This window comes from Aquarana catesbeiana, linkage group LG06 (assembly GCF_042186555.1).
Source record: "Aquarana catesbeiana isolate 2022-GZ linkage group LG06, ASM4218655v1, whole genome shotgun sequence".
In the NCBI taxonomy this organism is placed as follows: domain Eukaryota; kingdom Metazoa; phylum Chordata; class Amphibia; order Anura; family Ranidae; genus Aquarana; species Aquarana catesbeiana.
In genome coordinates this window covers 250,697,449-250,722,997 of record NC_133329.1, presented here as the reverse complement: position 1 = coordinate 250,722,997, position 25,549 = coordinate 250,697,449, and the positions used below count along the sequence as shown (strand labels likewise).

General features: G+C 43.5%; 1 protein-coding gene across 1 annotated transcript in view; it reads right to left on the bottom strand.

Annotated features, from left to right (window-relative positions):
• ANKAR (ankyrin and armadillo repeat containing) overlaps positions 1 to 25,549 on the bottom strand; it is a 122,863-nt gene that overhangs the window by 87,869 nt on the left and 9,445 nt on the right. Inside the window, exons 2-5 of the mRNA XM_073633179.1 lie at positions 16,225 to 16,918; positions 13,365 to 13,802; positions 10,555 to 10,718; positions 6,647 to 6,762 (exon numbers count right to left, since the gene is read on the bottom strand). Coding sequence (XP_073489280.1) covers positions 6,647 to 6,762; positions 10,555 to 10,718; positions 13,365 to 13,802; positions 16,225 to 16,816 — 1,310 coding nt within the window. The 5' untranslated portion in view covers positions 16,817 to 16,918. The remainder of the gene's footprint in view (positions 1 to 6,646; positions 6,763 to 10,554; positions 10,719 to 13,364; positions 13,803 to 16,224; positions 16,919 to 25,549) is intronic.

Here is a 25,549-nt window from a genome sequence, read left to right as displayed (position 1 = left end):
CGGCATATTAGCACATTATGGCAGACTTACCGGTCAAGCAATGACCTCCAGTGATGTGCTGTCAGCATTCCCACTGGTCACAGGTGCCTCCATCTTCTCCTGGTATTCCTTCTGGGTTTGCTCTGTTGAACCACTTGAATGGCCTGGACACGATGACATCACTCCCATGCATGTGGGAATGGCGTACAGCTCAGTGTACATTACCGCTAACAAGCAGAGAGAGGCATCTATGACAGAAGAGACTAATAGGGTCTCTTTTGTCATAAAAACTCTGTATGTCAGTGGTTTCAAATTTTTTTAGTTCAAATCTTCTAATTGCATTCATTGGGTTTTTTTAACCACTTGCCACCCAGGCAAATTCTGACATTTCTCTCCTACGTGTAAAAATCATAATTTTTTTGCTAGAAAATTACATAGAACCCCCAAACATTATATATGTTTTTTTAGCAAAGACCCTAGAAAATACAATGGCGGTTGTTGCAACTTTTTATCTCGCACGGTATTTGCGCAGCAATTTTGAGAACACTTTTTTTTGGGAAAGAAACAGTTTGGTGCTTTAAAAAAAAACAAAACAGTAAAGTTAGCCCAATGTTTTTGCATATTGTGAAAGATGAAGTTACGCCGAGCAAATAGATATCTAACATGTCACCCTTCAAAATTAATTGCACACGCTCGTGGAATGGCGCCAAAGTTCGGTACTTAAAAATCCCCATAGACGACGCTTGAAATTTTTTTACTAGTTACATGTTTTGAGTTACAGAGGAGGTTTAGGGACAAAATGATTGCTCTCGCTCCAACATTCGCGTGGATACCTCACATGTATGGTTTGAACACCGTTTTCATATGTTTTCATATGTGGGCGGGACTTTTGTATGCGTTTGCTTCTGCGTGCGAGCACACGGGGACAGGGGAGCTTTAAATTATTTTTTTTAAATTGTTAATTATACTTTCTTTTTTTATTTTGACACTTTTTTGAAAAAAAAAATTTTTGATCACTTTTATTCCTATTACAAGGAATGTAAACATCCTTTGCAATAGGAATATGACATGACAGGTTCTCTTTATAATGAGATAATGAGTTTGGCTGGGCTTCTCCTATGGGTCACAGGAGTGCAGGTCCTCTTTATAGTGAGATATGGGGTCAGTAAGACCCCACATCTCACCACTAGGCTGGGAAGCCTGAAATAAAAAAATAAAAAAAAAACGATCACAGCTTGCCAGCCGAGGCGGCGCTGTTTTTTTTTAATGCAGAGGCCGGGTGTGACGTCATAACATTGCGCCCAGCCTCCGACGATCATAGAGACTCCGGCGACCATCTGGTCCGCCGGAAATCTCTATGATCTACATCTGAGGCTGGCGGATCCTGTGTCCGACTCACCAATCGTATCGGTGAGTCGGTAGAAGCACCGGAGGGGGGCGGGAGGGGGGGACATCCCCTCTCGCCTCCCGTAAGAACGATCAAGCGGCGGAACAGCCGATATGATCGTTCTTATGGTGTAGGGAATCGCCGGCTCAAAACGGCAATATCTGAATGATGTCTGTAGCTACAGGCATCATTCAGATATCCCCAGTGTGTCGTGAGGCGGTTAAAGGAGAAGTCCAGCCTAAGTTTGGCTGGGCTTCTCCAATGGGTCACAGGAGTGCAATTCGTTTTGCAATCCTGTGATCCATTTTCAGCAGAGAGCGGGCTGAAGTCCGCTCTCGACTGATGTCACTGGAATCAGTCCAGGCACCACGTCATCCCGATAATAAAGTCAGGATCCGCCAGGTGCCTGGACTGACACCCGCCTCAGCCTCTCAGCGAGCCGCTGAGAGCCTGAGACGGCCGCTCCCCGCCTCTCCACAGCTCTGCGCTCCAATGAGTGTGGAGGAGCAGAGTGGAGAGCTGCTAATTAACAGGCAGCAGCTCTCTGCTCGGGGTGCTGTCAGAACCGAGCCATCGGCGATGTTCAATCTCTCAGTTCTCAGTGTAGAGTCCCCGGGGGGACAGATGCAGCATCGGACCGATGCCGCATCCACCTAGGTAAGTATGATGGGGGAAAAAAACCCCAAACCCATACTTCTCTTTTAAGTTCTGCCTAAAATTGAGCTTTAATTTAGCAATCCTTTACGTTTTAAAAAGGAATAAAATAATGCAGAACACTGAACACAGAACACAGAACAATGCGTCGCTATGAGGGTGTGTGGGGTGCGGCCTGCGCCCGGGTGATATCTGCAGAGGGGCGACACCATCCACAGGGCGGCGTCTAGACAAGGTTCCCGGAAGCAGGACTTTTTTTAGCCGGAACAATGTCGGTGCCACGCTAGCCCTGAGTGAGAGTTTTCAGTCTCACTCTCACTGCCGCTGCGTTCTGTCACTTCCAATACAGAAGCCCGCTGCCTGGAGAGAGTGTCTGAGCAATCGACTCTCCGGGTGACACAGTTGGACACTGATGGAGGTGGGTCTATACTGAGGGGTGGGTCTATACTGAGGGGGGTCTATACTGATGGATGGGGGGGTCTGTACTGAGAGGTGTGTCTATACTAAGGGGGGTCTGTACTGAGGGAGTCTTTACTAATGGAGGGGGGGTCTGTACTGAGGGGGGTCTATACTGATGGAGGGGGGTCTGTACTGAGGGAGGGGTCTATACTGATGAAGGGGAGTCTGTACTGAGGGGGGTCTATACTGATGGAGGTGGGTCTGTACTGAGGGGTGGGTCTATACTGATGGAGGGGAGTCTGTACTGAAAGGGTCTGTACAGAGGGGGGGGGGGTCTGTACTGAGGAAGGGGGTCTATACTGATGGAGAGGGTCTATACTGAGGGGGGTCTATACTGAAGGAGGGGGGTCTTTACTAATGGAGGGAGGTCTGTACTGAGGGAGGGGGGTCTTTACTGAAGGATGGGGGTCTGTACTGATGGAGGGGGTCTGTACTGAGGGAGGGGGTCTATACTGAGGGAGGGGGTCTATACTGAGGGAGGGGGGTCTGTACCTAGTGGAGGGGGGGTCTTTACTGAAGGATGGGGTCTACACTGAGGGGAACTATACTTGGTGGAGGGGGGGTCTGTACTTAAAGGAGGGAGGTCTATACTTAGTGGAGGGGGGGTCTGTACTGAGGGAGGACTATAATTGGTGGAGGGTTCGTACTGAAGGAGGGGAGTCTATACTTAGGGGGACTATACTTGGTAAAGAGGGGGTCTGTACTGAGGGAGGCAGGTCTGTACTGAGGGAGGACTATACTTGGTGGAGGGGGGGTCTGTATTGAGGGAGGGGAGTCTATACTGAGGGATGGGGGTCTATACCTAGTGGAGAGGGGTCTGTACTAATGGAGGGGGTCTATACTGAGGGGAACTATACTTGGTGGAGGGGGGTCTATACTTAGTGGAGGGGGGTCTGTACTGAGGGAGGACTATAATTGGTAGAGGGTTTGTACTGAGGGAGGGGAGTCTATACTTAGGGGAACTATACTTGGTAAAGAGGGGGTCTGTACTGAGGGAGGGGGTCTATACTGAGGGAGGGGGGTCTATACTGAGGGAGGGGGGTCTATACTGAGGGAGGGGGGTCTGTACCTAGTGGAGGGGGGGGTCTTTACTGAAGGATGGGGTCTACACTGAGGGGAACTATACTTGGTGGAGGGGGGTCTGTACTTAGAGGAGGGAGGTCTATACTTAGTGGAGGGGGGGTCTGTACTGAGGGAGGACTATAATTGGTGGAGGGTTCGTACTGAAGGAGGGGAGTCTATACTTAGGGGGACTATACTTGGTAAAGAGGGGGTCTGTACTGAGGGAGGCAGGTCTGTACTGAGGGAGGACTATACTTGGTGGAGGGGGGGTCTGTATTGAGGGAGGGGAGTCTATACTGAGGGATGGGGGTCTTTACTGATGGAGGGGGGTCTGTACTGATGGAGGGGGTCTATACTGAGGGAGGGGGGTCTATACCTAGTGGAGAGGGGTCTGTACTAAGGGAGGGGGTCTATACTGAGGGGAACTATACTTGGTGGAGGGGGGGTCTATACTTAGTGGAGGGGGGTCTGTACTGAGGGAGGACTATAATTGGTAGAGGGTTTGTACTGAGGGAGGGGAGTCTATACTTAGGGGGACTATACTTGGTAAAGAGGGGGTCTGTACTGAGGGAGGACTATACTTGGTGGAGGAGGGGGGGGGGGTCTGTACTGAGGGAGGGGAGTCCATACTTAGGGAGGACTATACTTGGTAAAGAGGGGGTCTGTATTGAGGGAGGGGGGTCTGTACTGAGGAAGGACTATAATTGGTGGAGGGGGGGGTCTGTACTGAGGGAGGACTATAATTGGTGGAGGTGGGGTCTGTGCAGGCAGAGGGGGGTCAATACTTAGTGGAGAGTGGGGTCTGTACTGAGGGGAGGACTATAGCTACTGGAGGTGGGTGACACCATGTTTTACTGCATCGGGTGACACCAACCCTAGGGGCGCCACTGATGCAGAATGTTTGAACATGTAGTGCTTCATGATATTTGATACTTACAGTATGCCGGACGTACACTAGTAGATTTTTAAACGAACGTTGGTACAAAACTTCACACAAACATTCACATGAAAATTCTCAGTGGTAGAAAATGAACATCGATTTGACTAATGATTAGAAAACCAAACGAATGTTCTTAGAATAACAAATTTTGAATAAATTCTACTAGTGTATGGCCAGTTTTAGTACTAGCTATGTGTGTCCTAAACTCATGCCTGAATGGACAAGTACAGTATATGCATGTATAGATGGAGTACTGAAAGGAATCATTGGGCCATCTTTGATGCAGATAGGGGTTCTGCACAATATTCCACCTGCAAATAAAAGAAAACAAATAACAGCAGCAATCTTGCTGGAACTCAGTGTAAATCGCATGCGATGTGTGTGCGATGCAAACTCAGCCATACAGATAGTATGGCTGAATTTGCATCGCATTCGGACCAAACTTGCACATGACCCTTTTTTTGGTCCGCAGCAGAATCGGATCGCATGGGTGTTCACACCCATGCGATAGGATACCTGTCCAAATTTGCAGTTCGCTCTGCGATATGCGTACTGATTTGGGGGTGTCATTAGCTTTCTATTGACATTCCCAGCAGTTCACATATGGCAGTGTGAGCTACCTGCGAGTTGTATGTGATGCGGGAACCCGCACTGAATTCGCAGGGTTACGGCATCGCTGCAGTGTGAACCAGCCCACTTCATCCGAGACAGCTGGTAACTTTGCTACATAAAGCGATTACTTTGCGGGCAGCTCCAGTTAAGGCGGGGCTACGCACGTGACCTCATCATGATCGTGTTGATGTGATTATACAGCGCTCTACCTATTTTCTGTGAAACTGGAGTTTCTAGCTTTTAATAAAATTGTGAAATCTGCTTCTTCTGCCTCTATACATTAATTTTTGTGACAGTTTTTTACACTGGTGGAGGATGCACTAATTTACTTGATTTTTCAGTGAAGAATGGGATCATCACATGGACTGAGTTACAAGTGGACATTTTTTCCCTTTTATATGTTTTCTATTTTTTTAATGTTAACTAGCTTCTTTGGTATTTCATTAATCTTTGCTCCATAATTACTTTGTTTAGCGCAGCACAGTATTTTTAGTTAACAGAAAACATTACCTCTGATTCCCTGACACATCCCTTATCCACATACATTTTCATACATTTTGAGTAATGTTAGGAAAGATAAGGAGCGGTTGCTATGAGTTACTATTTTTAATTCTAAAAGTTTAAGTATATCTGAAGCCAACATTTTTTTTTTCAGTTTTGAAAGAGTAGGGAAAGGTTGAAACTGCTGTCAGTTTTTTCTCCATTTTTGTCTCATGAGAGAGATCTCACTTCACTTCCTGTACTGTAGACTCAACAGGAAGTGTGAGGGAAATGCATTCTTATGCCCCGTACACACAGTCGGATTTTCCGACGGAAAATGTTCGATGGGAGTCTTTTGTCGGAAATTCTGACCGTGCGTAGGCTCCATCAGACAGTTTCCATCGGAATTTCCATTGCACAAAATTTGAGATCTGGTTCTCAAATTTTCCGACAACAAAATCCGATTGCGTAAATTCCGATCGTGTGTACACAATTCCGACCCACAAAGTGCTGTGCATGTTCGGAATCAGGCAGAAGAGCAGCACTTGCTATTAAACTTAATTTTTCTCGGCTCGTTGTCGTACATCACCGCATTCTTGACGTTCGGAATTTCCGACCAACTTTGTGTGACCGTGTGTATGCAAGACAAGTTTGAGTCAACATCCGTTGGAAAAAAACATGGATTTTGTTGTCGGAATGTCCGATTGTGTGTACGAGGCATTAGACAGTTATCGTAGGAACAAGTGTCCCCATTAGAAGACTTCCCCTCTGGTCCTGTTTTCCAAAAATTTTGGATTTATCCTCACTTTGATTGCTGGTGAGATTGGTGATCATAACAACTGGGGACACAGACAGCAATAAAAACCTGACAAGTGGTCTAACCTCTCATCGCTCCAAATCTCAAGAAAAAGTTTTTTCTTTAGTTATACTTTAATGACAGCCAATATAACCAGTTTTTAAATAGAATCACCTAAGAACTAGCGTATGGATAACAATTTATTTATGAATAAAGAAAAAGGGAGCCGCATTTTCAGTATTCATGTCTAATGTAAATATAAGAAAAGGTGACTTGCCTCTTTCCATTAACATTCTTGACAGGAAGGGGATAATGTTCCCTGTAAGTTGTATCGAGATCAAGCAGGTCATTCATGTGCTTTGTGGCCATGTCCAGCATGTCTTCATAAGCCTCCTAAACAAAATAAACTGGGTTGTTAACCTGTTCATGACCAGGGGTTATTGATGCCTATATGTGCAGACCAAACTTAGCAGCATCAGCATGTGTCAACTAACTAGACAGTAATGCCCCGTACACATGATCGGAAATGCCACCAGCAAAAACTCAGATGAGAGCTTTAGGTCGGAAATTGCGACCGTGTGTATGCTCCATCGGACTTTTGCTGGTGGAATTCCCGCCAGCAAAAGACTGAGAGCATGTTCTCTATTTTCGGTCAGAAAAAGTTCCTATCCAAAGATGCATTTGTCTGTATGCAATTCCGACGTGCAAAAAAACACCCATGCTCGGAAACAATTCAATGCATGTTTGGAAGCATTGAACTTAATTTTCTCAGCTCATCGTAGTGTTGTACGTCACCGCGTTCTTGACGGTCGAAAGTTCAGAGAACTTTTGTGTGATCGTGTGTATGCAAGGCAAGCTTGAGCGGAATTCCATCAGAAAAACCATCCGAGATTTTTCCGACGGAAATTCCGCTCGTGTTCAGGGGCATAGATAGATTGAAATTCAACCAGTTCATCAGGGACTGGCCAAACTTCGATCAGTGTGTGGCCATTCCTTCTGGACGGGAAGTCCAGTGGCTGCAGATGGTAATCAGTGTATTCTGGCAGCGACACATGCCACTATCAGAATACAATGTCCCGGCTAGGTGGGATCCCTTCATCCACTTTTTTAAGTGGAATCTGTTAGTTTTTTTTTTGTTCGGACCGCTGGCTAAATAAAAAAATTTAAAAAAATGACAGTGTATGGCCAGCTTCATTTTCCAAACTAAATCATTTTTACCCTTGTAAAACTTTCATTTATTGTGGTGTGTTAATATGTACTATGCTGCTAGTTAATGTTGCATTAAGGAGGTAATTTATTTAAATGAGCTCATGCACCAACACATTGCATGTAGCATGTCTGGAAGTGCAGTGCACCACAATGCATGTTTGCCTGCAAGGTGCGTTAAGGTGCCCTTCAGAATGAATGGCACTGCATTGCACCAACAGATGTAAGGTCTATTGCTTTGTGTTACTGCAAAGCAATAGTGTGAATGGGCCCTTAAGGCAGAACCAAACCCATCGATTTAACGGTTTCCCCAAACAATTACATTTAAAGCATGCTGAGATTGATAACTGCCACAGTTGCTTGTGCTCTCAATTGAACTGTCAAAGCCATCAAATGGCTGGTGTCATAGCTGATCAAACGTGCAACAACAAGGCAACTGCAGATCAAACAGAGGCTAAATGGCTGTAAAGGATAGGAGGGTTTAGTTCCACTTTATTGAGAACATGGAAGAAATGACTTGGATAAATAGTAAACATTGCAGAACAAGTCCAGTTGAATTTGACTAAGTACTACTAATTTCAGCATCTGTCACACATCTAGGTGTGCTGGATGCCTGGTCCCCACTATGTGCTATGGTTCTTTCCACCAGCTGCTATGTCACTACTGCATCCTGTACACAGCCTGGAAGTGTATTGGGTACTGAAGATTATTCAACCACCATAGCTATTCAAGAGAGCAATGTGAACGTGAGAACTCCTGCGCTGTCGGAGGGGGCCTACGCTAAAAGGACACTGCTGCAACACCTAAGTACTGATCCAAAGCAGGACAAATGAGGCAAAAGTGGGGAAAGATGGTAGTTGCGCTGTGATGAATGGACAATAAGGGAGGGGAGATGGGGGAGGGGCTACAAAGATGACCAATGTGGCAAAGTAAACTGAAAAAAAGGGGGCAGATACATGAGTGGACACTAAATGTTAAAAAAAACATAGTGAGGATGCAATACAAAGTTGCTGGTCAACATAAATATATACTGTATATAATATTACGGCAAACAAAGCATAATATATGTAAGGTAATTGTGAAACAGTGAATACGGTAGCAATGACTGCTTAAATTAAGCAAACCAAAAATTAAGTACATATGCTAACACAAATAAGACTGACAGTGACACAATGCAAAAATATATGAGATGAGTCCAAAATAAATATGGGCTAGTACCACACTAGCAGAAACGTGCCAAATCCTGGTGGGCTACAAGTGACAAATCCCTGAGAAAAAATTAATGATAGTACTATCACCCAGTCCAAAAACTCGTGATGAAAAACACAAAACAGTTCCAATCGTGAAGGGAGGGGGGGATCTTCAGTGAGGACACCTCTGTGTTTGCAAGCCGCTTACCTTACAGCTGTAAGGTGTACAGCTTGTGTTGCAAATGACCAGCAGGTGTAGACGTTCCGTGTATGCAGGTAATGACAATGATGAACATGCCAAGCGAAATATAAAAATAGAAAATACACAGCATGTAATATTACTCTGCGACGACCACAGTGGAGGGGGGCAAGACACACAAGGGGGGAGGTTGCACTCACTTTCATAAAGTGAGTGTGGGCATCAATCCACGAGCGCTGAGCTCGTATGCCTCCAGGGGTATCACCAATCTGGAATCTGTCCCCGTGCCTCACTCCTCAGTGTTCATCAGGTAGAGTAACAATGTAAAATATAAGGGGAAAGAAACGCACATAGCACATCTGAAGAAGTCACGAGACGTGACGTGACGATACGCGTTAGGATTGGAGCACGGGACGCTGCCACAGACAGACAACAGGAGACGAGCTTGGTGCTCGTGGTTACTATACACTGCAGCTTTGTTTTAAATGTAAGTTGACTGGACTTGTTTTATTTAATAAATATACTTTTTATATGGGATCACGCTATGTGCGTTTCTTTCCCCTTATATTTTACATCGTTACTCTACCTGATGAACACTGAGGAGTGAGGCACGGGGACAGATTCCAGATTGGTGATACCCCTGGAGGCATACGAGCGTGGCGCTCGTGCATTGATGCCCACACTCACTTTATGAAAGTGAGTGCAACCTCCCCCCTTGTGTGTCTTGCCCCCCTCCACTGTGGTCGTCACAGAGTCATATTACATGCTGTGTATTTTCTATTTTTATATTTCGCTTGGCATGTTCATCATTGTCATTACGTGCATACACAGAACGTCTACACCTGCTGGTCATTTGCAACACAAGCTGTACACCTTACAGCTGTAAGGTAAGCAGCTTGCAAACACAGAGGTGTCCTCACTGAAGATCCCCCCTCCCTTCACGATTGGAACTGTTTTGTATTTTTCATTACGAGTTTTTGGACTGGGTGATAGTACTATCATTCATTTTTTCTCAGGGATTTGTCACTTGTAGCCCACCAGGATTTGGCACATTTCTGCTAGTGTGGTACTAGCCCATATTTATTTTGGACTCATCTCATATATTTTTGCATTGTGTCACTGTCAGTCTTATTTGTGTTAGCATATGTACTTAATTTTTGGTTTGCTTCATTTAAGCAGTCATTGCTACCGTATTCACTGTTTCACAATTACCTTACATATATTATGCTTTGTTTGCCCGTAATATTATATATATATTTATGTTGACCAGCAACTTTGTATTGCATCCTCACTATGTTTTTTTAGCATTTAGTGTCCACTCATGTATCTGCCCCCTTTTTTTCAGTTTACTTTGCCACATTGGTCATCTTTGTAGCCCCTCCCCCATCTCCCCTCCCTTATTGTCCCTTCATCACAGCGCAACTACCATCTTTCCCCACTATTCAAGAGAGCAAACTTAGGAGTTGCAGTCCTCTGGAGATTAATATTTTTTTCCAGTCACATTTTAGAATTTTTTTTTCAGGCAACAGAGTTGGTTTAAATTGACAAAATGTCTAAAATTTAAAAAAGAAAAAAACTGACTTTTCAGACCTTTATTTCTTCGGACACGCTTTGAAGAGGCGGTGTGCCTAGGTCAAATTCGATGCCTCCATGAAGGTGAAAATACTCATTTGATGTATACTGAAAATGCTGGCACTTAAAATCTTGCCCCTGCATTAGTGGAGGAAATTCACGCTCAGTCTTTACTTTATCATCTGCAAAAAATCATTTATTAAAGTTTGCATCTGAAAGAATGTTTAGGAAATACAAAATGTATCACTTTTATATATACATCATACTGTATATTCAAATAGGATTTTGACTTTCTTTTAGTCTAGGTTCACATCTATGCAATGCAGCAATGCATGTACATAGATGTGTGTTTTATGTGCATGGTGTTTGAATAGGCTGCCTAATGCAAAGACGTTGTACTGCATATACCTTTTTTTTAATCAAATCGCATTACACCAAAACACTAAATTTGTTGCTCAGCGCCTTCTCTCTCCTGCCGTGCTGAGCAAAATGCCTGTCAACACGATGGACCAATTTTCTTTTTGGTTGGGTCACAGCCTCTGCATTTACATCAGAGAAAGGTACTGCATGCGTTCAGAGAGCATTACCTGGAATCAGAGATCAAACTAAGAGTTTATCGAGTCCACATTACTGTTACAGAATATGTTACCCCAATATTTCATAACCCTTTTCTTTTTGTATTGCTTCCTTTGTGTGAAATCCCTGACGATCCTGCCAGTCCCTCTGCTTTCCTTATAAAAACTGACCACACTAGGCATGAGAGCACAGCTGGTCGGTCTTCTGGCTGTGCTGGGAACTCAGCCTGCTCTCCTCCAATGATCAGAAGTCTGCTGACATGCCCTCCTCCCCTGCACAGCCATTTACTGGGAAGACCAGTGTTCTGCTGTTTTTCCTCCTCTAGCTCTCTGAGCTCATTATGCAACTGAGAACAGAGGTCACATGATCACTTCTAAAAAAGGAAAAAGAAAACATTTATAATTTTTTTATATGTATACACAAAAGTTTTGACTTTCATTTCTATTTTAAATGGAAAGGGTTGTTTTACAAGATCAGGGTTCACATATATGCTATGCAGCAAGTTAGTTGTGCCACAAAGTGTTAGCAGGCTGCAGATGCTATGCAGAGTCCCTGCTTGTAGTGAAAGAGGCAGTGTAAGTGACAGTCAGAGTACTATCACTGCCACTCCACAAAACAGAAGATTATTATTATTATACAGGATTTATACAATGCCAACAGTTTGTGCAGCATTTTACAAGGTGAGGACAGACAGTACAGTAACAATACAATTCAATACAAGAGGAATCAGAGGGCTCTGCTCATCAGAGCTTACAATCTAAGAGGGAGGGTCAAGTGATACAAAAGCTAAAGATTGTGGGAGATGAGCTAATGGAGAAAATAAAAAAATATTTTTTAGGTGGATCCGGGATAGGCTTCTCTAAAGAGATGGCTTTTCAGGAATCGCCTAAAGTTGTATAGAGTAGAAGAAAGTTGGGCCGATTGAGGTAAGGAATTCCAGAGGATGGGAGAGGCTCTGGAGAAGTCCTGCAGTTGAGCATGGAAGGAGGTGACAAGGGAACTAGAGAGCAGGAGATCTCGGGAGGAATAAAGAGAACCGTTTGGTTGGTATTTTGAGACTAGGTTAGTGATGCAGCTGGGGACAGAGTTATGGCCTGACTAAACTTGTGCATCCCCTAATTTAAATATGACCCACCCTTTCCTGTCAATGCCATGCCCCTTCCTGTTTAAGACCCGCCCTGTCATCTGTAAACCACACCCTTTCCTCTTTCGGCTCCACCTTTTCTTCTTAGAGCTCCACCTCTTTCTCTCTGTACATTAACCACCTCCCACCCGGCCACTGCACATAAACGGCCGGCTGGTCATTTCCTTGTCCTGAGTGGACGTTCAGGAACGTCCCTCAGAGCGAGTACTCGCAGCATGGCTACAAGGCGTGCTGCGGCTTGATCCTGTGATCATTATGATCACAGAATCCAGCTGAGCTGACTCGGGATATGGATGCTGTGATCGGCCCTCCTGATCACGTGATGGCTGTGTCCAATCGCAGCCGTCACAATGTAAAGAGAGACGCATGTCTCTGTGACAGTTCTCCCCGCCAAGCTCAGAGCGGTGGGGGGGAGGGGGAGGGGGAATCTGCAGATCTGTGACAGCTCTCTGTGCGAGAATGATTTTACACAGAGAGCTGTTACAACTCACCCCACAAACAGTACACCAAGCACCACTGTCACCCCTGTCCCCATACACATGTCAGTGTCCCCATAAAACATCTGTCTGTCCCCCATCACTGCCAACACCAAATAAACACTGATTTGGGTTATTTTTACCAAAGAAATGTAGCAGCATCATTTTTGGTCAAAATTTATCAAAAGAAAATACTTATTTGCAAAATTTTATAACAGAAACTAAGAAAAATGCTTTTTTTTTTTTTTTTTTTACAATGTTCAGTCTTTTCGCTCTTTTTTTGTTTATAGCGCAAAAAATAAAAAACGCAGAGATGATCAAATACCACCAAAAGAAAGCTCTATTTGTGGGAAAAAAAGGACGTCAATTTTGTTTGGGTGAAGCGCCACACGACCGCGCACTTGTCAGTTAAAGCGACACAGTGCCGAATCACAAAAAATGGCCTGGTCATTCAGCAGCCAATTCTTCCGGGGCTGAAGCGGTTAAGGTGTAATGTTATGTCTCTATCTTGAATGAACGATAAAGGTAAAACTACAAAACAGAATTGTGTAGTATTACTTTTACATAAAAGAATATGGTAAATTTTACACATCAAATACTATTTATATGTTTTATTTGTAAAAATAACTCACCAGAAAATGGTTGTAGAAGGCGACTGAAATCTGGTACTTTCATCTTCTTTTTCAATCCCAGCAGAAATGGCACAAGAAAACTGATGAGTTTGAGGTAGGCAATATTTTTGCGTATTTCTGCTTTCTTCTCTAGATTTTCTTCCACGAGCTTCCGGTGAATAGTTAGCCTCTGTTGGAGCTGCTGATGTGTTACAGAACCAATATTCTCCTCTGGCAGCCTTATTACATTAGACAATGTGTATGAGGCATCATATACAAACAAGTTCTTGTACTGCTGCACCTGAACAGTAGAGCAGGTCATCTTTATTGTCATTTTGTTTGCATACCGCATAAAGAGATTTTTCTCTTCTTGTTTATTTGGTTCATAAGTGGGGTCCAAGTCAAAGCTCTGTGAGTATATACCATCAAAGTCTGGATCACTGGAAATATCGATTAGACCTATCCAATAAACAATGATATAGGTGAACTGTCCTGCTACAGGATTTTTCTTTTCAGATACACTTTCAGGAACCTAACAATTAATTTGTGAATTATACCTTTGATAAATATCCTAACAAATTCTCAGAATTTGATTCTCAACCACTAGATTGTGACCCACCGCTGGCCCACAGCTTCCTTCCTCCCAAGCCTTCAGCTAGCTGCCAATCCCTTAACCTCCCACAATACTTCCCAGCTTCCATAGTGCCACCCAACCTCCCATAGTGGCCCACAGTGCCCCTGAACCTCTCACAGTGCCCTCAGGCCCCTTAAAGTGGTAGTAAAGTCTGTATTTAAACTTGTACCTATAGGTAAGCTTACAATCAAGCTTACCTGTAGGTACAATGAATATCTCCTAAACGTACAGCATTTAGGAGATATTCACATCTGCAATATCCAATGACGTCACCCATGCATGCGCAGTGATGCTCTGCCTTTAGGGCATACAGTATGCCATTCAAAGCAAAGCTCTGTGCTGCTTTGAAGCAGCCCCAGGCATTCAAACACTCGGAGCCTGCGAACCTGGAAGGAAGACCAGGTGAAGATGGAAGTGCTGGGGGAGCCATGACAGCACTGCACTGGAGAGCTCCGTTTGCAGGTACGTCTGTCATAATGTGCTAGTATGTGGTGCGTACTAGTACAGTACATTATGGGGTTGATTTACTAAAACTGGAGCACTCACAACCTGGTACAGCTGTGCATAGTAGCCAATCAGCTTCTAACTCCAGCTTGTTCAATTAAGCTTTGGCAATAAAACCTGGAAGCTGATTGGTTACTATGCAGAGCTGCAGCAGATTTTGCACTCTCCAGCTTTAGTAAATAACCCGCTATGTCAAAAACCTGCAGAAGACCCTTTTTTTTTTTTTTGGTGGTTTACTACCGCTTTAAGAGTCCTCAGTTTACACAGTTCACATCCCACAATGCCCCCAGTCCCCAGTTTGCTCCAGAGACCCCATCCCTCACAGTTGCCACCAGCTCCCATGGGAAGCCTTATCCCCTACTGGGCTACCGAGTCTGCTGCAGAGTCCCCCCCCTCAGAACATGAATCCCTCCACAGTGACAGCTAGCCCCATCCATCTGTGCCTCCACACAGACAGCAAGATTCCAAGGGACAGAAGTTTCTGCTCAGGATGTGGAGGATTTCTAAATAAACTGTAATGCCCCGTACACACGAATGGATTTTCCGACAACAAATGTTGGATGTGAGCTTGTTGGCTGAAAGTCCGACCGTGTGTATGCGCCATCGTACATTTGTTGGCGGACTTTCCGCCAACAAATGTTGGCTAGCAGGTTCTTCAAATTTTCCGCCAACAAACTTTGTTGTCGGAATTTCTGATTGTGTGTACACAAGTCCGACGCACAAAAGTTCACGTATGCTCAGAATCAAGCAGAAGGAGCCGCATTGGCTACTGAACTTCCTTTTTCTCGGCTCATCATATGTCTTGTACGTCACCACGTTCCCACGTTCGTAATTGTTGGCCAACATTTGTGTGACTGTGTGTATGCAAGATAAGTTGGTGCCAACAACCTTTGAACAAAATTCCACGGTTTTGTTGTCGGAAAGTCTGATCGTGTGTATGGGCCATTAGCCTTTGACATCTTTTGTTTGGTTGCACCTATTATCATATTTTAAGCAAAGGTTAGTGCCCCACACTGGAGTGAGTAAACAGAAAGTAGCTGAAAAAAAAAATGAAAAACACATTTTATGAGAAAAGGACAAAACACTTTTCTGATATACGCAGTGCTTTAGCAAACTAAATTTCATCCTGTTAGGATTTAGCTCTACTTTATTCTTCCTCATACAACACTTAACCTTTAATTTACCCCTTAACACTTACCCACTGCCCCCCCCCCCCCCCCAGCCCTGGCACTTAATTGTAAAGTGAGATAGATCTTAACATTAACCCTTTTGATGCTGTAAACTTTCCTCGTCCTGTGCCAGGAGCTTCTGGGCCAAAAGCAACTAGGTATACTACGCTAAAAGGAAGACAACCCTGTATACTACTGCTGTGGCAGGCAATATCCTTAAGAAAATGTATGAAATAAAATGATGTAAATAAGCATATAGCTGTTTTTAGAGTTCCAGTATATCTGAAAGGTTGTCTGCAGTATCTGGTTTCATATGCAGCAGTGACTTTTGATTTTGTGGCTTTCAGCCTCAACAAAAATAATCCAAAAGAAAGGGAGCAATAGAAATTTTATGGCTGACGTTCAGTTTTCTCATTTTTAACAGCTTACCACTACAAGTTCTTTTTATTTTACCAATATATATTTGAGTTTCTATTAAATTGTAAAAGAAACATTGCTACACCATTGGTCTACATTAAATAATTTAAAATGGTGACAGTAACATAGCTTTAATTAGCCCACAGAAAATGCTTACCCGCTAAAGAGAACTCTGAAAAAATGTTTTTCTTAGTCTGAGGAAGTCCATTTGCATCAATGTCCATGACAGATCTCCAAAATTCCAAGAATCTTGTCCTTTTGTCTTTTGACATATAGGCACCATGCCATAGAGCCTTTATCATGTAATCCACGCTGATCATTATTTGCCCAACTCTTGTGTCGAAGTAGGCAGGGGGTAACTGGCATGATGTACTGCTGTCATAGTTGGCATCAAGAGAGATTGATGGCACTTGATGAAAGCAATAAATTCCAAAAACAAGCTCCCTTATTATCTGGTGAACCTCACGACAGTCCAATGGGATATCATTGTCAACTGGAACTAAGAGAAGAACATTTGGATTGGTGATATTTTTCAGCTGAGTTATCAAACCACTGGGAAGTTGAAGAGGTAGTTGAACATCATCCACAGACACAAGCCAGCTGGACATAGTATGGGCCAAAAGTTCTTGTAATTCACTTCGATCAAATTTGTCAAAGAATGCATTTGCATTTCTCTGAACTGTCATTTCAGCCATAAAGTCTTCATCTTGCACCGGGCTTTTTATGTTTTTCTTGACTGTCCTTAACATTTTTAGGTGCTTATAGAGCCATATACTAAGGAATTGCAGTAGTGATGGCTAGCATAGTGATATCCATCAATGTAAACTGAAGGGATTCATTCACTAGAAGGCCTATCCAATAAAAATAACATAAAGTGTTTAATTGCTTTTTTATCCAGGTATCTTTATATGAATCTGAAAAACAAAAAACTGTATATATGTTTAATTGATATAAGTTGCTAAACTGAATAAGAAAAGAATATGAAGCAAAATAGATAATAAATATATTGTTTTCTTCCAAACACCATAGTGAAGGTCCTTGCATTGGGAATAAATGTATAATCTGAGGTTACCTTCAATGAAAACTGCATGTAAAACTGACTAGTAAATCAGAGATATAGGAAGCTGAATTTCTAAGCATACAGTTTCTATACATCGAGTCTAGCCCCACCTCTCCAGGCCCCATATAGGTGCTTTAACGTAATGGACATCCTCACTGACTGGTAGTGTGATGGAGATTTTGAATTCCATATTTATATCAAGGAGTTCCAAGCAAACCATTGCAAGGACTCTAATTATATTGCCATGCCCCATAGGATGTATGTATATATGTGTGTATATGTTTTTAATATCATGATAGGGCCTAGCTCGCCTTGTTAGGAATGCAGGTTTTTATTGTACTCTCGTGGGAACCAGGGAAGGTCCCCAGGTGTTAACTGAATCAAAGAGTATTTGCAGACGGTAAGGCTTCAACTCCCCAGGGGGCCGTTGACGTGCTAATGTCGGAACTGTTTGGGCTGGAGGATCAAAGGAGATTGTTCATTAACTGATAGACTGAGAGGCACCGGAAGTTTTAATGTTCCAGCATGATGTTTAACTGGGCTTGAAATTACAGCCAATCAGAATTTGAGGCAACTGTAAACCAATGAGCAGTAATCTTCAAATGTAGCCAACCAGACTTTGAGGCAACTCTGAACCAACTCTGAATATGTTGCATCTGTTGATTGGTGGAGAATGCATATAAAAGAGGAAGAGAGCTAAAGTTCTGGCTCTATCTCTCTGTCCAGCCCCAGACCATCGAGGCGACATGATGTCCACGTAAAGTATTCTTGTATCTCTCTTTCTGTTTTTTCCTAACCTTTTGTATCCTAGGAGTTGTCTTATAATATTGTACAGCCTGCGTATGTCCATTGTAACCATTTCTGAGTTCGGTCTAGATTATTTTTGCAGCCTAAAGCATCTCTGTACTTGTGGCATCACTTGAGATATATGATAAATTCTAATTATTCTAATGAGATATATGATAAATTCTAATTATTCTAATTTTCTTTTCTGTGTAAATAAATGTAATTGTTTATCTTTTTGCCTGGTTATCGTTCGTTTTTATTCATATATAGACAAAGGTTTAATCACTTATTTTTGTATCGTTAATCATTTAAGTGAGGTATAAACATAGCCAACACATATGGTGCCCTTCGTTTGAGGAAGCTTCACGTTTGAGTGATTTGTGATTTTGTGGGTGGAGGACAAGTCTAAAAAAAAAACGTTAAGCATTTTTATGTCCTTGTTTATATGTCTGTCTCCCCTGTCTTTGAACATTGTTTATATATACATAACCTTTTGTCTTTTGTACTAATACTTTGATGAGACTGATATGAACAGTATAAGTGAAATAAAATTGTACTGAGAGTGTATGAGGAGACATCCTGCTCGGTTGGGCCAAAACTGCAGGAGGGTGTCAGCGTGAATGATAAGGGGCTCTAATTGGATGCTTGAAGGCAGTGAAAAGAATTAGGATCTGGGCCTATATGCCAACAAGCGCTTCTGGTTGACCCTTGCATGAGTCTAGGTCAAGAAGCTTCCTGATCTTTGAGATTGAATTGCACCTGTGGGCCTAGGACACACTGAATGATCTTCGATGTGTGTATCTATCTTTCTGTGTAAACTACTAACTGGGGATCATAGGCTTTGTAATTAGATCTGTAATGTTGTAACTCATACAAACCATATTGAAATTAGATGTGCATCAGTTAACTACCTCCTGTACTACAAGCACGCATAGGGTCCCGATTATACAAGTTTGTGTTAATAATTCTTGAGATAACAGAAGTAATAGCCCTTTGTTAAGCGTTTCTTTTAGAATACTTCAGAAAAGTCCACGGGGGGATTGAACTTTTATTTATTTTGGGAAATTCCCAGGCTAATTTTTTGAAGGACTATAGCCAGGACAGGGAATTGTTCTGGCAAGTAGTGAAAAAAAGCAGCAACGGTGACAGGGGCTGTACCTGTCAACCCAATTCTTGGCCAGAGAGTAGCTACCTCTGGAGTAAAGGGAACCTATAAAAAGGTTGGGGGAATCAGTTCAAAGTCCAGTGTCCTCAAGGATGGGTAATCGAATCGCTTCAAAGAGGGGGTCTGAATGGGGTAAACCCTATCAAATGACCCCAAGGGAAGAGATGATAAATATGGGCCTTGGGTTGTAAAATATATTCAAGATTGGGATCGCTGGACTGGGAAAAAGTATTCTAAAAGAGGTACTTTTAAGCCAAAAGCTTGGGAAGATCTGTACCATGCTCATCACAAAAACATGACACAGCCATATGAAAAAGATACTTTATTTATATGGATGCTGGAGTCAGCGAATAAAACAGAGGAAATTAATGTTATTACTATGGGATTTAAGGAGAAATCATTCCAAACAATGCTTGAACGTAGGGACAAGCGGAAACCATCACAACCCCCAACAAGAGGTGACAGTGATTTTCAGGGAGACAAGGAGCATTTGTCAGAACTTGGGCCTTATGCAGTTGCCCAGTCCTTGTCAGCAGAGTGCTCATGGGCTGACATGAATTGTCACCTTTCAGTGGTGGACAAAAAGGGAGAGCCACAACACAAGTCTGATACCCCAGTAAAATGTGGATTATAGGGGGATTGGGAGGTGCAGGAAGAGGAAGGCAGAGTAACAGGACATGGAGACAAAATGGCCATGCTGGCATTAAGGGAGGAAGGCCTCCAGACAGAAGGGACACTTTCTGTCCCGCTGACGGGAGAGGATGCAAAATTACATTTCACTGAAAGAAGCTGTAGTAAGCGCACGGGAAAACCGCCGCTAATCTTTGCGACTAGGTGGTTAGCGAAACAGTATAAACATTTGAAACCAAAAGGTACCATTCGTACTTTAGAAGCTTCTATGTTAAATTCTGAGGCTATCCACCAGCAATTAGTACTAGAAAACAAAAGATTACAGGAGGAGCTTCATCAGTTGGGAAAAAGACTGAAGGATGCAGAAGGTGAAGTGAAACCATTATCTGTCAGCTGCCAGGAGCCGTTGGCTCAGTTTTCAGATAGAGAAGAAGGTAACTGATTTGGGTAGGTCTGAATCCAGGGGGATGTCCTCCACACCTAAGGTATGTACCAACAGGAATAAATCCCTGGAAGGTAAGAGCTCTTTAAAAATTGCCCCTATATTTTGTAAGCCGCAGGTAAAAACTACTAATCCAGAAAAGGCCATCCCACATTCTCAGTCGTCTAAAACAAAGCCTTTTGTTAAGAGATGTTGTACCACTTTAAATAATATAAAATGTCACTTATGTGGTTTACTTGGCCACATCGCGAGATTCTGTCTATCCAGTCCCAGTCAAAAAGTCGGTAAACATAATCCATATAGGACCACAAGACGTGATTGTGAAGTGTACTCTGCACGCTTCGCCACATGGCCTAGGTGTAAGAAGTATGGACCACCTGGGTCAGGGGTCCCATTCCAAACTCCTGAGAATGCATCCATACAGGCTGAGAAGGGGCTAACGAAATGGGATGGATCTCTGAAAGAATTTCAACCTTACCAAACAGATGTTATGGGTTTAAGAAGTACAGGTTATTATAGAAAACATGCTGATATGTGTGATGTCTAGAGGTCATCTTTGACCTAGCTAATTGTGTGAGTGGAATATGCAATATATGTCATGTTGTGTGACGTTTGTTCTCAGCTGCTAACAGCCCACCCAAATGACCCCCCTTCTTTCTGACCAGGTCAGTGAAAGTGTAAAGCAAACTGTATTGACATGCAAATTACCTGAGCCAAGATAATTATCTATGTGTTTATTTTCCAGAGTCAGTTCTGCGAGAGGTTGGTGGTGAGGTATTAATAATTTGTAGATAAATGTTACCGCTAAAAGATTTATTATGGGTTGCTCATTTTTTTTCCACCATGGTGAATACATTTTTTGGGGGGGGAATTATTGGTATACCATAAAACAAAAATCCACGTGGTATTAATATGTATTAAGTAATACATATTAATGATAAGTTGAGCTCAACAGTTTTTTGGTATTTTAAAAAAGTGCACTGTTTATGTAATGTAATTTAATGTATATTTGGGTGTCATAGGCTAATGTCTTGTTACAGGTATATAACCATTGATTCGTTGTTTCTAAGCGAAAAAATTGAATGTTTATTACTAAATTTTTTTGGTGTTTTATCCCTCAGATTCGCTAATTGGGTTTCATGGCTTTCAGAACAAAGAATATCACAGCCTCCATAGGCAATTTTTTTATTTTTCCTGGTTTCAGCACCCTTATCTAGTTGATGCTTCTATTTGTCAGCCTATTCGGCTTTGTTTTTGACTACCTAAGTGTTGTATGTTCTGATCCAATTCTAGAAAATCAGTGGCTATGCTGACTTTTGTGTAGATTTGTTTAAGACTGCTTAAGCCTTAAAGCGCGGTTATTGTAATTAGTTACACACCCAGCCAGTTCCTTCTTTTCAAGAGTGGCTCTTTGCCTTAGGCTAAGGTATGTTAATGTCCCTAGCAATCTGTGTGTCCCCAAGTGTATTTGAAACCTGCTTCCTGCCCAGTGACACTGTTTTTACGTGGCTATGTGTTACCAATTGTCTAATGTGTCTGTGGCGTATCTGTCACTAATATCTTTGTGTTTCAAGGCAGAGCGGACGGCTCATGTACGTGCTACTGTTCAGTGATCCCGGCGCCTCAGTGCTGCAAGGGATTTTTCTTTGTGTTTGGTAGCAGCAGTTCCTTGAGCTGGATACACATTATGCAATTTTTGTTTTCCAATTTCCTTTAGATTTACCTGCAGAGTTTTGGGTAAGTCTGGAGAGGAGTTGTGCAGGAAGATTGAATGGGGTGTTCCCAGCTCTTGGCTGTTCCAAGGGCCCTCACTTCCGATATAAAGTTGAAAGAAGAAAAGGTTTTTAGTGTATGACATGTATTGACGTAACGGAAGTAATATGGTGCAGGTACCCAGGAGACTGGCACTTATACATAAAAAGGTGTCGGTTCGCCAGACTAGAGGGTACCAGGTGACACATCAACAGGGTGAAAACTTCCTTGTGGGGGCGGTATTTCAGTCTTATCAGTCCTACAGAGAAGCTCTCGGTTACTGGACATGGGGGAGATGTGCCTGGTTGATGTCTCACCTGAGAGGTTGAAACCCTGCACAGGTAATGCCAGTGAATACACATAGGAGCATGCTCCGTTAGATAAAGGGAACAAACGCTGGCTACCAGGGTGCAGTATGCCTTCACCACATGACGCTGCAACATCTCACAGTGGTTGCTAGAAACCTATTGCCCTATATGTGCTGAGTATACACTGAATCAAGTACGGTCATTGTACCAGTGACTTACTCCCAGAGATGTGCAGACACAGAATGAGGTTCATGCAGGACGCGTATGTCTGAGGAGTACCCGGAAGAGGAGGGATGTAGTCAGCACTATATTGGGGGAATAGGAGCTGGGGTGAGTGTTGTTAATGGAGTGGACATCGGCCTCCTGGGGAACAAACTCGCAGCCACAGACAGTAAGCGGGGCTTTGTTACTCAGAGAGATTGGTGGCATTCTTGATAATATTCAACAAAGTCACATAAATACCCAGGGTAAAGTGGCTCCAGATTTTCTCAACCGTGTTGAGAGGTTGGTAGAGAGTGTGATGGAATAGGACAGAAATCTGTCATTGGCTCTGGCGTGCACGCAGCGGCAGGCGGGATTATCGACCAGCATTAAGCTGATTGTACAGTCTCTGTATGAGGGGCAGTGGCCTGATGAGTTAGCATCACCGCTCAGTAAGACTTTGTCAAAACACGTTGCTTACACTAATCCAAAGTGGTGGTTGAATGCCTGGATGGGCTGTACTAGTTTGGATTGTGAAAGGTGTTATGCTGTATGATCCCATATACAGAAGTGCAGACTCGGTCTGTATATTTGGTGGCATCAATGAGCTTACTGACTGAGGATTCTATCTTGTTGCATTTGAGGCTAAATTACCCACATGGGATCAGAGAAGATGGAAGCTGGAGGCAGGTTGATACTTCCCTCTGTCGGAAGCATGACCATGATGTCTTTTGTAGGCCAGGTCAATACATGGTGGTGAGTGAAAAATGTTGGGAAGATATTGCACTCTGTGTTCTGGATGGAGAGGTCACTGCTGGGAAGGAAGCACCTGGGTATTATTTGGGACATAGATGAGTTTGTTTCTTTGTCCTAAAAAATACCAATGTAAAGTTAGTCATGAAACTAGAGAGTTCCTTGAACCTAACCATATGTAGAGGTGCATTGTATACCCTGGACATGGTCTCTGAAATCCAGGCACGGGGAAGGAGTTGTGTGTGCATGCTGTATTCTCCTCAGTTAATACCCATAGGTGTCCTTCCTGTCCTAGACTCCTTGCGTACCTTAACTAGTGGTCTGTGTCTTGCATGACAGGAAGACCAGTGCCCCATAAGGTGTGCAGCCTCTATAAAGAAACAAGTGTACCTGGTGGCAGGTGGTTTTCAATCCGGGTATTCTGACTATTTCCCATCCTTAGGAAGAAGGTGGGGCACTGGGTACCTTAAAACACTATGGAGCTGGAGATACTCAGGATCACATTGGGGGGGGGGGGTCTTGTGCTACATATCAGGGAAGGGGTTAGGAAAGCCAACTTGCTCTGTCCAGCATCACTTTGCAAGGACAGGCAGGTGGGGGTAGTATCCAGGTTGCCGTGGATACCGTGCCGTGAGTCGTAATAGATTGGTGGATGACTCAGTTCCAGGATCATCAAAAATCTAACTTGCACTGTTCTCATCCCTAATGATAGGGATGGAACATTGTGCAGATATCACGGTCAATCTGGGTACTATCCTATCAGACTCTACTGGGTTACGCCCTGGAGTCCATCTTGTTCTGATGGTTTGAGTATGGACAGCCTCAGATGACTGGTACTGATGAGTGCTAGAGAAAGGTAGGTGTTGTGGTATGGGAAACGGCAACAATGCTGGCACAGGAGGGGGTCATGTCTAATGGATGCCGGGGTAGTGTCCCAACAGGTCCTAAACAAAGTTAAAAATACTTGAGACTGGAGACCAGGGTACTGGTGCTGGTATCACGTCTAATGATGCACTGTTTTCAGCATCAGGTTAAATGGTACTCAGCAGGGTACACTACCTCGGGGAGTCTATGGTACACCTCCTCTGGCCCTTGACATGGATATAGCAGGAACGCCGGGTTGTACCCCGATCACCCCTAAAGAAAGGTTTTATAGCAAACCTGACATCAGGGGTGGACTGACAACTCATGGGGCCCCCGGGCAAAAGGAGATTATGGGGCCCCCGGGCAATAGGAGAAGATTATGGGGCCCCGGGCAATAGGAGATTATGGGGCCCCCAGGCAATAGGAGATTATGGGGCCCCCAGGCAATAGGAGATTATGGGGCCCCCAGGCAATAGGAGATTATGGGGCCCCCAGGCAATAGATTATGGGACCACACAGTATACACACACACACATGCAGTATACACACACAGTATACACACACAGAATACACACACACACACTGAAAGGGTACTGGAGAGGCGGGGCAGCTATAATCTTGGGATTTTTAAAAAAACACAGATTTTTACATACTGTCCCTGGTTTTATTGAGGCTGGCAACCCTGATGGGGCCACTTAGTGGCATGGGGCCCTCGGGCAGTGCCTGAGTGCCCGAATGGTCAGTCCGCCCCTGCCTGACATCCCCTTACACTTACTGAAACTTCCGTTGGGATTCAGGGAGGAGTTAAAAGTTGGGTAGTTTGGGCCACAGAATTTAGATAGTGTCAACAGTCTGTGCAGGGCCTGAATAGAAGGGCCCTGCTCAAGGGGTTTATGGTCTAAGAAGAGGAGGGTGGTACAAAAATAATAGCGGATGGGAATATGGAGCTGGCTGAGGTAACATTTTAGGTGGAGGCGGGGTAGGCTTGCCGGAATAAACGTTTTTTAGGGATCACCTAGGTGTGAAAAGGGTAGGGCCTGGCTGGACATATTGGGGTGGGGAGTTCCAGAGGTTCTGGAGCGGTCCTGATGTTGAGCATGGGAGGAGGTAACAAGGGAGCTGGAAATCAGGATGTCCTAGGAGGAGTGAAGTGGACGATTTGGGTGATCTCAAGATCAAAAGAGGGTAATCCAAATCTCTCAAACTAAGCTTTCTTAGTGGGAAAAGTTTATTCAGGTACAGTCTTAGGGCCACAGCTTTAGTAAACTCCACCCTGTTGCTGTCCTGATGTGGGTAGCTATTAAGAGACCGATGTAGAGTATTGTGCACATTTAAAAGAGGACCATAGAACTATATTTTTCTTTTTGTTGTTTTGGGAAAAAGCCTCTAAAATTATTTTAAGCAATAAAATGCGGTCGGGTTTGACTAAATTCTAAAAGTTTTTGGCAACCATTTGTTTTATTCTCTCTTTTTTTTTTAAATATTTTTTTGTACCCGACTTGTAAATTTTTAGTGACAGTG